This window comes from Varanus komodoensis, unplaced genomic scaffold (genome assembly GCF_004798865.1).
Source record: "Varanus komodoensis strain SLA01 unplaced genomic scaffold, ASM479886v1 scaffold40, whole genome shotgun sequence".
NCBI classification, from domain to species: domain Eukaryota; kingdom Metazoa; phylum Chordata; class Lepidosauria; order Squamata; family Varanidae; genus Varanus; species Varanus komodoensis.
This window is the reverse complement of record NW_025335942.1, coordinates 2587656-2600322: the sequence shown is the minus strand read 5'-3', so window position 1 is coordinate 2600322 and position 12667 is coordinate 2587656. Positions and strand designations below refer to the sequence as shown.

At 43.5% G+C, this 12667-nt stretch overlaps 1 protein-coding gene across 2 annotated transcripts in view; it reads left to right on the top strand.

Moving 5' to 3' along the window:
* Window positions 1-12667, top strand: part of MARCHF6 (membrane associated ring-CH-type finger 6) — a 50481-nt gene that overhangs the window by 263 nt on the left and 37551 nt on the right. The window contains exons 2-5 of one of the 2 annotated variants that reach the window (XM_044442871.1): window positions 8065-8161; window positions 9122-9195; window positions 11170-11313; window positions 12401-12473. In XM_044442871.1, coding sequence (XP_044298806.1) covers window positions 8065-8161; window positions 9122-9195; window positions 11170-11313; window positions 12401-12473 — 388 coding nt within the window. Of the gene's footprint in view, window positions 1-8064; window positions 8162-9121; window positions 9196-11169; window positions 11314-12400; window positions 12474-12667 lie in introns of those variants that run through there. The other variant, XM_044442872.1, reaches the window with a different exon arrangement.

Here is a 12667-nt window from a genome sequence, read left to right as displayed (position 1 = left end):
CGTGGCCGCCCCGCCCCGCGGGCTCAGGCGTTGCGGGGACCCGGAGGGGGGCCGCGAGGGTGGCCAGGGCGGCGTGGTGTCGGCGCGAGCCGTGGGAACGCTCGTTCACCTGAGACGGGGCTTCCCTCGCTCCGTGGCGCGGCGAGGTCAGCGGAGAGGGCTGGGTTATTTCGGGTTGCGCTGTGGTTGCTGGAGAAGGGGCGCGAGGTGCTGGCTGCCGGTGAGGCGTGCGAGCCCGAAACACGGGCGGGGGTTGCCTCGTTGGGCTCGAAGGCACGGTGCCTGGTGCGGGAGAGGTTGCCCCTTGGCAGGTGGGGGGAAGTCCTCCCGGCGGCGCTGGACCGGCTGCGGCTGTTGCGATAGGGGCGGCCCGGAGGAGCGAGCTGCACCCCCTGCTTGGCGTGTCTCTTACGTAACCTTTCGGAGAGGTGAGCGAAGCTACAGGAGAGGCCGCTGCAGCTGGAGCCCGGGATTTCAGGACGCCTTCCTGGTTTTTGGACCTGTCTGGGGAAGGGGTGGGGGGGGTTGTATTAGGTTGTTCTCCAGGAGCTGTTGGCACGAGTTTCGAAAGCAGCAGAAAGTCCTCGAGGCTTTAAAGACTAAGCATACCTATTGTGCCGGGAGCATAGGGAGGCACCTGAAAAAGTATTCATCTTTCTGATGCCATGTGGAGATAGTACGAGTGCTGGAAGCAGAGACTGGATGGAAGCTACTTTAAGCCTAACGTGGAAGCTGAATGCAAATATATATATATTTTAACCTGATAAGTTGTTGTTGTTGTTGTTCAGTTTGATAACATGTTGTACAAAGGCATTCTCTGAGATACTAGTTTTCTTATGTATGTGACATATAATGTTGGCACTCACCGTCCAATGGATCTGTAATTGAAATTATTTATTTAATGGCTTTTTAATCCCACTCTTCAGCTAAAGAGGCCTCCAGAGCAACTTTTGAAGACAGTCCTGTTTGCAGGCTTACATTCTGAAAGGCATAATGCAAAAGGAAAAGGGACCGGAAGGGAGGAGGGGGAAAAGCACACTTGGGTTCTAGATTCTTAATTACCAAGCTTAGCACACAGCAATTCAGAGCAGGTCATGGAGCTGGCTTTAAGTGCAATGGAGTGGCTGCTGCATCCTCTCCCATCGACCGTCTTGATGGTGTTTGGAGTGGTACGGCTCTCACCTGAGCATTTATTTATTTTATGATGAAAGGTGGCAGCGGCTGCTTCCACTCTTTCTGATAGTTTTGGTTGGAGCAATTAGTAGTTGAAGGATTAGGGTTCTCAGCTTATGAAATGGGATTTGGCCAAATCCAAGTGCCAGTCCAGTTCTCCCTTTGGACTCTCATGACTAGCACACACAAATACAATATTAGATTTTCTTCCTTGACTTCATAAGCTTTGGCTACTGGGCAGTATGGCAGTGAAATAAATAATAATTAGAAATAAGAGGTCAGAAAGAACACGGCTTTTCTCTCCCTCTCCTGATGATGCAGAAGAAATACGGATATGAGTGGTGAGACATGTGCTACTTACCTGTCTTGTTTTTTGCCCTCTGGGTAAAGCATGCATAATTCAGGGAGCTTGGAATGCACATGAGTAGAGATGGGCTCACCATAAATAGTTTCTTTTTGGTCACTAGTTCCTCTTATCCATTGACTCTACTAACTTTCCCAGCTAACACGTTCTGAAATGTTGATAAATGATAGTCTGTACTCCAGTGTTCCATGTAGCAGGTAGGATACCTTGTGCATTGTTTCTAGAAGATAATACTGTGGGATCATTGCTTTGTCCTAGAGTAGCTCTCTGTGGAGTTTGTGGAGCCCTATTTTGCATTGCAATGAAAAGCATCACAGTTCATGCCCTCAGTTTTGTCATCTAAATTTAAGATATTACACACAAGGAGTAAGGGATGACGTTAGTATTTTTGCTTCTTGTAAAACTGGGATACATACATTTTAAATAAATATATTAATACATTGACCGAGTTCACGTGATCAAATGACAGTAGGCACTCTGTCGGTATGAATGAGGGTGCTGGCTGCTTGTCCGCTTGTGCTTTGTTAGACAGTTCAGGAAAGCCCTGTTCCCCTTTGCCATCATGACGTGCAACCCCGGCACCCTGGCTTGTTAAATTTTAAACAACCTGCTGCCCTCATTCTAACATTTCACCTCTTGAAGTATCTAGAGCAGTGTTTATGCAACCTGATGTCCTCCAGATAGTTTGAACTACAGCTTTCATGATTCCTGACCATTGGCCATGTTGGTAGAGATTGATTGGAGTTGCAGTCCAAAATATCTGGAAAGCATCAGTTTGCCTGTGGCTGATCTAGTGAGTGGGCAATACTGACTGTTCCCCAAACATTGCTTTCGCAACTCCTAGCATATATTGTGTGGGAATCCCCAGTTTTTCACATTTAATGTTAATCTAAATTGTGCCTAATTTGAATTTAACTATTTCACAAGATATTCCCTGAAGCCACAATGCTGTGTTCTTCCCAATCACACATCTCAGTCTTTCATCTGACTAAAGACTAGAGTAGGGTGCTACCCCCCCGCCCCCGCTCCCCATTCTCTAGTGTGGCTGCAAAGAGAACATCAGGAGTATTTGCTTCTGTTATGTTTAAAGTGGAATAAACTTGGTGAGCATAAAAACTATGACATGTTAAAACAAATAACCTTCAAACAATGTCTTGTTTCAAGGATCCATAGTTAACCCTGATCACTGTTCATGGTTTGGATGTAACAACTGACCATGGTTAGCTGAACTAGATGCTTCCCATATATTCTTTTGGCCTCTGTGGGGGAGGGGAGAGGGAAGCACAAGACTTGTGGTAGCAATCTTAAACCGTGATTAGCACTACACAGGAATTGACTCATTGACCTAGTTGAAGTTTGCATTGTATGATAAAAAGGAGCATTGAGAAATATCTTGAGGTCAAACATGAAGGCAGTAAGGGAGCCCTGCTTGATTGCTCAAAGGCCTATGTAGTTGAGTGTCCAGCATCATACAACTGTCTTCAGAGACACGCTGCTTCCAGAGGTAGAATATCCATCCCGAGAGCTTTATCCCCCTTAAATTGGTCTAATCCCCTTTTATGTCTGATTAAGGTGTCTGATTCAGTGGCTGTGTTACCACATCTTGCGGTAGCAGGTTCCATAATTTAACTATGTGCATTGTAAGGAAGTACATGTGTTGTCATTTTAAATATGATTCTCTTGTGGGTTTACAGATTTATTATAATTCTTCACTGCTTCTTAGCCAAATCTCACTGGATGGTGTCCAAATCACGTTATGAGCTTGGTGCAGGTGCATCACAAGCACTGTGATGCCATTTCGGGTTTCAGGGGATGCTCAAGGGCCTGCAGCTAGTTATCGTCCATTGCTCCCACTCCTTGTTTTCATGCAGTTCATGTCCTGGAGCGCTCTCATTTCCTCAGTTCTTGCGTTACTGAGGTATACTATCTGGACAACATGCAGTCTGTGGGCCATGCATAGGCCAGGCCTTACTTTTAGCCTGCTGAGGCCACAGACTTGGGCTTTTGCCACAGTTTGTAAGCCTCTGCTGGTAGCATGTTCTTCTGGAAAATGTGCACACAAAGGCCAGACTGCTCGCATGCTCTTTTTCCTATCAGAATGGAACCCGCGCCAGCCCAAGAAACATCTGCCTTTGCTGAAATGGGATTGCGGTGCGGCCAGCGCATGGCGCAGCACTGCGGAAGAAGAAGACTGAGGCAGAAAGTGCTGTACGGGGGAAAAGAGAAGCAGTTTTGCTTACCATGCAGCTTCATGTATTCCTATTTATTCTCAAAATTTGCTGTTAAAAAAAAAGACAATTGTGACTCCTGCCAATTGTAAGGCTTTGTTTATTTTATAGAAATATTATACAAAATATATGTTCCAGTATATTTTAAATTAACATTTTAATGATTTGATTATATTAACCACCTTGCATACATCATTAATTTGGGAATACATGAACTGCATATAAGAAATGTGATTTAAATCTGATTTACAGTTAGCCTTTTAAATTGCAGTTGTTTAAATTGGGGGAAGGCAACCTTCAGCCCTCAGAGGAGGCCCATTCGGCCTGTGGATATGTAGGTTCCTTCATGAGTCTGATCCACCGCCTTCCTCAAGCCCTGCCTCCTTGCTTAGCTCTGCCCCTGGCCTGGAGGGTACCAGGGCCTTTATGAGAGGCAATGGATGATGGGTCCCCTTGATGGAAGTGGGGTCAGTGGCTTCCTCCACCCTGCGCCACTGCGGAGAGGATTTGGGACAGGCGAAGCTGGTCCTTGGTGGCAGCAGGATGGCGGTGATAGCCAAGCTTGGCTGCCAGGAATGACAAGCTTTGCCTACCCATGTCTCCTTTCCAGTGGGAGAAGGTGTGGGATGGGGAAGCTGGTAAGCAGGGATCCTGTTAGGAGGATCAGGAAGATCCTGGACGGCTGCGGCTTGAGCAAATAGGTCTCTTTTGTTAGTGCAGCTATTTGCTGTTTCAAACATTATCAAATTCTGAGCCTTTTTCCCCTTGAAAGTGACAGGTGTCTCAATTACTTGCCAGCTAATCCTTTTCCTGAAGGTAAAGTTATTCTTGTCAGCACTATTTGTCATAGAGCTGCAATACAAAGAAAACATTGTTTTACAGTTCAGTTGCACTGCACCAAGTCCTGTAGAGTATCCATGTCACAACTGAAAGTTCACTTGTTGAAGACTTCTTATAGCTACTAGGATGGTAGTAAAGACTTCTTACCTTTTGAGCCTTCCTTTTGAGCCTTCCTCCTCCCTCGTCTTTCCATACTGCCCAGCAGCCAAGTCTTTTCAGTGCCACCCATTCTAATCTGTGTCAATGCACAATTTATTTTATAATTTTCCTTGTGACCATGCTGGAGGAAAAGAGCAAGAGTGTACACACCAGACATTAGCTGTGATTGGTCTGTGTGATGCTAAATCAGGTTACCGTGATGTGAAAACATAGCCTAAAAATGCAATGCTACAAATTAACCCTTATTTTCTGGGAAACTAGGTTAAACTCTGTTGTTGTTGTCTGAGAGGGCTCATCCATCAGGAGATACTTGGCATCTCACAGGCATGACCATGCTTCCAGAACCACAGCCTTTCTGTTCTGGTGAGCAGTACATTTGTCAGTGAGACATTACTGCTGTCTGTTTCAAAATTCTTCACAAGAAGAGAGCCCTGCTTCACTTGAGTTGCTCCTTTATTTTGCCCATGGATTAATAGAGTGCAGTAGTTTATTCAGCAGTATTATTCCCAAGCTTAAGCATCTTTCAGAAACATTTGGTGTTGCCTGAACATTTGGAGAACTGTTAGTGTTTCTCTGCAGAGAGAAGACGTAACCCCTTTGTTGCACACACATTTGGGTTTTCTGAGGTTGCAAATTGAGTTGCTCCAAAGTGCCGGCTAAGCATTGATGAAGTGGCTGTCCGTGACAGCGTCAAGGGTGGCATTACAAAGAGAGGCAGGAGTTTTTGCTGATGCTGCTGAGTGGCATGCGGGCAGATCCCCACAGTTCATGACAAAATTGCTCTCCCCGCTTTGAATGACATGAGAACCCATAAGGGATGAAGCAACCTCTCGAACAAGCCAAGGTTGGAAGGGTGCCTTGAAGCTGAAAAATAAGTCACCCTGTAGAAAGCAGCTTGGTTTGGACGACACAATAACATTATGGGTCCTCTTGTCGAGTGAACCCCGCAAGCATGCTAAGTGTTGATACTTCCTGGCATCATTTAAAACTTTCCAAAATAAAATTCCAATCTTACTCTGACAAACCAGCAAAAATCCTAAATGGTAATTTTTCATATTGACTTGTTGTTGTTAAATCTTACATTTGGCTTATATGCCACCTTTCTTGTGAGGAACCCAAGGTGGCTTATATGGGCCTCTTTCGTCATAGTCCTTGCAGTACCCCTTCATGCATGCACGTTACTTCATGAAAATAGAGGCACCTAAGAATATTTTCAGAAAGCTTCATCATAAGGACTCCTGGCTGCACTGGTGTCATTCTCCATTATAAAGAATTAACTTGACATTTTTGTTTTATTTATTTAATACATTTATAGCCTATCTTTCTTCCACTATCAAAATCAAGATGGTGGTCATGCAGTTTCCAGGTAGTCTTTCCTCTGGACACTGACTGAACCAAGACCAGCAGCATGGTGTTCCTTGGGGTGTTGGTTATTGGTTCATGTATAGAAACCGGGTTGATACTAGTCTAAAGCATTGCTCTTTCTAGATCATACCTCAAACTTTGAAAGCTGGTTGCTGTTGCCAGTACTTCCTAGAACTAGCCTTCAGCTGCTACCTTCATGACCAACTTTAATATGTTGCATGGAATGGGTAGAACTTACTGCAGAAGAAGGTTTAGGTTGGATTTTGTGGGCTACAAGATGGCTGCTCTCTGAGAGTTTTGTTTGAGCCTCCTTTGCAGTCCTTCCCTCCTGTACACCTTGGTCTTTAGATCAGTGTTTTAAAATCAGTTGTTGAGGCTGCAAAGATTAGCACTGCCACTGTAGATTAATCCTTAGTAAGGCTTATGACATAATAGAAAATTCCACGGGAGCAGAAGTACTCACACTTTTTCTGGTCACTCTATGGTTTGGTACCTGCACATCTTGCCATGGAGAAAGTACTTAACTCTCCACTTTGGATGTTATTTTACAGTAATCAAAACAGCTTGGAATCGTCTTGATTCAAAGACGTATATATGTCTTCGAAACATGCTGTGCTCTGATTCATTCCAGTGGAGGGAGTTGATCCATGGTAGTGGACTGGATGAGATGATGTTGGTGGCTGGGTTGTCCGTCCAGTTGGGTGATACTCAACTGTTCTGGAGGGGGTTCAGCTACCTCTAAAGGACAAGGCTTGTAGTTTGGGGGTGCTCCTGCATCCAGGACTGTCACCTGAGTCACAAGTTGACTCAGTGGCATGGAGCAACGATCTGGACAGACAGAGCCTAGCGACAGTGATCCATGTGCTGGTAACCTCTCATCTGGACTATTGTAACTCATTCTACATGGGGCTGCCTTTGGAAACAGTTTGTGGCCAGGTTATCTGAAGGAATGCCTCGTCCCATATGTACCTACCCAGGCCCTAAGATAATCTTCTGAGGTCCTTCTTAGGGAGTCCCCTTCTAAACAAAGAAAAGAGTTTGGCTACCTGGAGAAGAGCCTTTTTGGTGGTGGCATCCCAACTGTGGGACCAGCTTCCCAAAGAACTGCTCCTGGTGCCTACCCTTTATTCTTTTTGGAGCTGGGTAAAACTTTTGTATTTGCCCAATACTTTAATAGTTAACTTTTATACTGCATTTTATTTTAATAGTCAAGTTTTATAAAGTATTGCTGCTGTACCTCTGGACTGATTTGATTGTGGTTGCTGTGGGCTTATTGTCATCATTTTATTTGAGGTTATTGTTCTGTTGTTCGATTATTAGGTAGTGTTTTGCTTTTTCTTATATGTTCTTTTTAACTTTGTGACCCATCCAGAAAGCCTTTTGGCTATTGGGTGGTATGGAAATGAAATGAATAAATGAATGAAGAGGGGAGGTTAATGTACATGCATTGCAGTTTTTGCCCTTTAAAAGGCTGTTGGCTGGGAATATTTAAATATTCTTCCTGTATTAGTATATGGTTGATCTGAAGTCCCATGCATTATTAATTATTGGCAATAGTTTTCTGATTACAGGAAAAACATGGAATGTAAAATTTCTCATTTAACATCATCAATAAAAGAGTCAGGTGTGGAACTTTCTGTTGATTTTCCTTTATGCAGTATCATATCATCCTGTATCTAAAGGATGCGCCAGCAATTGCCTATTCAGGGACATATGCCAGAAATCATTTTTAGTGCTCCTGCTTTAAATATAGTCTTTCAGCAATATCTGTGATTTTAGAATGAGCAACCCACAATCGGAAGATTTAAAGGATAATTGCTTCTGGTGATCTTGCTTTGGCTCTTGGTTCTATAATTTACCACGTTTGATACATCAGGAGGCTTAAAATATTTCATAATGATAATTCTGTTAACTCCGCTTGTTTGTGTTCAACAGATATATGCAGGGTATGTCGGTCTGAAGGAACTCCCGAGAAGCCCCTCTATCATCCATGTGTATGCACTGGCAGTATTAAATTCATTCATCAAGAATGGTAAGCTGCTTTCACCTCCAAAATATATTCAAGCCTAACCTGAAACTGGCACATGTGACTCAGCAGTCTTACGAACATTTTAGCGACTGTGCACCGAAACGGGTTCCTTATCTTCTCTCCCATTGACTCCTTTTATTGAGCTATGCTCCAGATTTTAGTAGGTAAAGAAAACAAGAAAAAATGGTGATAGAGAATTTGAATATTTTAATCAGGTTTCATGTAAGCATCCATGTAAATATCAAGAAAGATACTAGATGTGGAGAAGGAACAGTGAAAACTGCTTGTGCTCGCTTAATTCCATTGTAGTTAATGGGATTAACCAAGATGGCAGAGAAATTCTTAAGCCTGTAAAATTACCAAATAAATATAGCCACAAATTCTTAAGCCCGTATAGTTATTAAATACGGATGACATAATGCTTTTTAAGCTTACATTTGTGCAATAATTTTTAATGCTTGCTTCTTGTATTATGATTACTATAAGTTTATCTTAGCCACAATTCAAAAAGGCCTGTATACATGCCAAGTATCCCCTTGTGGCATTCATTCCTTGCATTTTATGGAATGGCTTCTCATTTTTACATTTTGAGGATAGGATTCCTAGGATGTGTGGGGCAGGGATGCACTACAAATGCATGTGGGATGCATGTTTTGCCCTTTGGATGGTGCCCTTCACATTTGTGTGCTGTTCCCTTCTGCCCTAGTTGGCATTTTTTCCACGAATAGATTACAGTCGGGCCCATGGTTTCTGGAGGTCAGTGACCATGATCTACAGGCATATGTTCTTCAGACATGTTTCCAGTAGGAGAGAATATTACTTATATTTTTCTCTCCTTAAATATTTTAAGAACCAATGTTTTCCTTTTTGAAAGTACATTTTGCTGTATTTACTTGATTTATGGTACTCAAAAATCTTGTATGTTTGGAAATGATGCATTATTGCCCTACATTTTTATTGCAGCTTAGTTCAGTGGCTCAAGCACAGCAGAAAAGAATATTGTGAATTATGTAAACACAGATTCGCTTTCACACCAAGTAAGTAAATGGCAACAATTTATTATGTTTACATGAAGTGGTGTTTGTTTTTTGGAGTACAGACAGACTTTAGCTGGCTTTCCAGGGTTGCTAAGGCCATGCTTACTTCCAGAAAATGAAATTGCTCAGGTGCTGCAATATATTTAAACTATTAGTATGAAGTACACTCCTGTGCAGTGTTGCTCTTTTTAACCGTGTTAGTGGATCCCTGGAACTGAATATCGCCTTGGTGGAGATGAGGCAGACAACATAATTTTGGAGTGTAAAACAATTCAAATCTGATCTTCGCATACTACCTCTAGTTCGTTACAGTAGGAAACCTTAGAGCAGAGGTCCTCAAACTTTTTCAACGGGGTCAGGCCGGTAAGGCGGTGCGCGCGGGCCAGAGAGGGGGCAGGGGCGGGAGGTGCCAGTGCGCGGGTGTGCACGGCAAGGCCACGCAAGGCAGAGGCGCGCATGCAGGAGGGGAGGGGAGGCAGGGCGGCGGGGGGGCGGGCACGCGAGGCAGCAGTTTGCTCGCTCGGAGATCATTTTCTCCAGGCGAGTCCAAAACGATCTCCGCGCAACTAAGCCACTGCCTCCACACGCATTCAGCAAGGCGGGTAATGGCGGGTGCGTACGGGGCAAGGAAGGTGTGGGCATGCAAGTCCAGAAACTGTCAGGCAGGCCAGATAAATGGGCATGGTGGGCCGGATATGGCCCACGGGCTGTAGTTTGAGGGCCCATGCCTTAAAGGATGAGAAGCTGGTTAGAGAATCTTAGAGAAGCTAGAATGTTTCCCATAGAAGTGATCAGAAATACTGGGAAAATAATGTAAACACAACTTTTGTTGTGAGCCGCCCCAAGGCTTCGGCGAATAGGGCAGCATAGAAGCTTTCTAAATAAACAAACAAACAAACAAACAAACAAACTGAAAAGACAGGAAGAAAATAAAAAGTTGAATTTTGCATGGAAAGTTAATTTGCTGTCCTGGATTTTGTACTGGTACATGACAGGAATGCTGGTGTGGGGTAGTGGTTAAGAGTGCAGGACTGGAATGCGAGATCTGAATTCTAGTCCCCATTCAGCCATGGATCTACCTGGGTGACCTTGGGCCAGTCACACTCCACCCTACCTCATAGGAATGTTGTGAGGGTAAGATTGAGAGGAGGAGTAGGAGAATTACGTAAGCTACCTTGAGTTCCTTAAAAGGAAAAAAGGCAGGAGAGAGATAGAGAAGTATCAGTTATTTTATTTGTTTGTTTGTTTGTTTGTTTGTTTGGAAAACTTACATGCCACCCCATTCGCATAAGCCTCGGGGCGGCTTCCAATCCATAAATAAATACAGTCTGTACAAATACATAAAATACTGGAGACATCCTGGCAAAAAATTTTAAAATCAATAAATAAAACCTACAATTAAAATAACATTTAAATAAAAAGGTCTTGGCCTGGTGCCGAAAAACAAATAATGACAGCGCCAGGTGGACCTCTCTGGGGAGCGCATTCCATAAGTTGGGCGCCACCGCAGAGAAAGCCCTCCTCTGAGTACTCACCCTCCTAATATCTTAATATTAATTAATTGTTAATTAACACATGATTCACTGACTGTGTGCAATTCCATTTTGAATATGCATTGCACATTAATGTGCAAACCCGGGCACTATGGCTAATTATTGGTTAACTGGGGATTAACCTATAGTGTCCTGGTTCATACATAATGAAATGAACTTTAATCAGAGGTTGCCTATTCCAAAGACTGAATTATTTCCTTATTGGAAAATAAGCTATGGCAAATGTGGGATTAAGTAGCTCAAGATTGCTGCCGTTATGTATGAACGGGATCCGTATAAGGCAGGTTTTTGTCGTGATTGAGCACTAATTTCAAACACCAGAGTGATTCCTTACATCACTCGCCAAAGTTGGTATTTGTGCAAGCTGTGCAGTGCCGCAATTCATTTTCCTTTCATTTGCACAGCGTGTTCCTTTTTGTAGTTTATTCCCCAGATATGCCTTCCCGGCTTCCAATCCAAGACATCTTTGCTGGACTGGTTACAAGTATTGGCACAGCAATACGATACTGGTTTCACTATACACTTGTGGCCTTCGCGTGGCTGGGAGTTGTACCTCTTACAGCATGTAAGTATCTCCTCTTCTGTACATAAAGCTGTGAGAGCATCTTAGTGTTGATGGTCTCTTAGGCGGTGATTGCCAGAAGATGAGCGTGCTCGCTGCAGAACAAGCACCGCTCACACGCGGGTGCCTCGTTCCCCAAGAGCGAGCCTCGGGTATCGGAAGCAGCAGCACTAGTGCTTGTGGCGGAACGGTTAGGCTATCCATGGAAGGACTCTCTTCGCAGCAGGAGTTCCTGGCAAGCTTGCTTTTCTCCTGTTCTGGCCGTGTTGAGTCGTAGATAGTGTCAGAGGGAGGAGGAGGAGGGCTGCTGTGAGAGGGAGGCAGCCATTTTTGTGTATGTTCCCAAATGAGCTTAATAAATGGCACGAGTGCGGTTTCTTCTGCTCTTCGTTTTGGCTGCTGCTGCCATTAGACTTTAAGTGGTAAAGTGCTGGTGAAAGTTATTACCTGGCTTATTCATGCCTTTAATCCTGTATCATGTTCTTCTGCTGTAGACTGTTGTCATTCTTTATTTGCCTGTATACAGGGAACGTCTAAGACATTTTTGTTGATAATAAAAATGGGTTTGGTAATTGATTCAGTCTGTTCCCACCCCTCTGACATTGCACACCAAAGCAAATTCTCACTGATACTTTATTTGGTGTTTAATAACCTGATATGATGAAGTTTGGAGCACCTGCTGCAGTTTTCCTGTAATGCTAAAACTGTCTTTTGGACACAACGCAGGTGTAAATTTGGCCAGGTTTTGGAGATGAGGATTGGATTGTTGGAACATCCCTCACTCTTCACTTTGAAATCCACCATCTTTCCGGGTGCTTTTCGCATCGAAGAATAATGTACATATCATTTTATATTTATGTGTTTATATTATAGTATTGCACGTTATTGTATTTTGACAGCTGTCGTATATCACCCAGAGAGGTTCAGCTATTGGGAGAAATAGAACTAAAATTTATGACGATGATGGCGATGATGATAGTAGTAGTATTTGGTAATCCTGCTTAAAATAATCCTTGGAAAGCAAGAAAATACCCCTTTGGAACTCTAACTGGCAGAAATTGCTGATATTACTGTTGTCCTTTTCTTTTAGGCCGTATCTACAAGTGCTTGTTTACTGGCTCTGTGAGCTCATTACTGACTCTGCCATTAGATATGCTGTCAACGTAAGTACTGGCTTTCTGATTTTTTAATACCCTACTTCTGAGTTGCTCGTTGTCTTTCTTATACATTGACTACTGTCACACTTTCCTTTACAGTAGAAAACCAGATCTATATTCCTGATTATAGTCCAGTGTGCTTGTTTTATACGTGAAGTGAAGTTCTTAATGGTCGCACAAAATAACTAGGGAACAGTGCT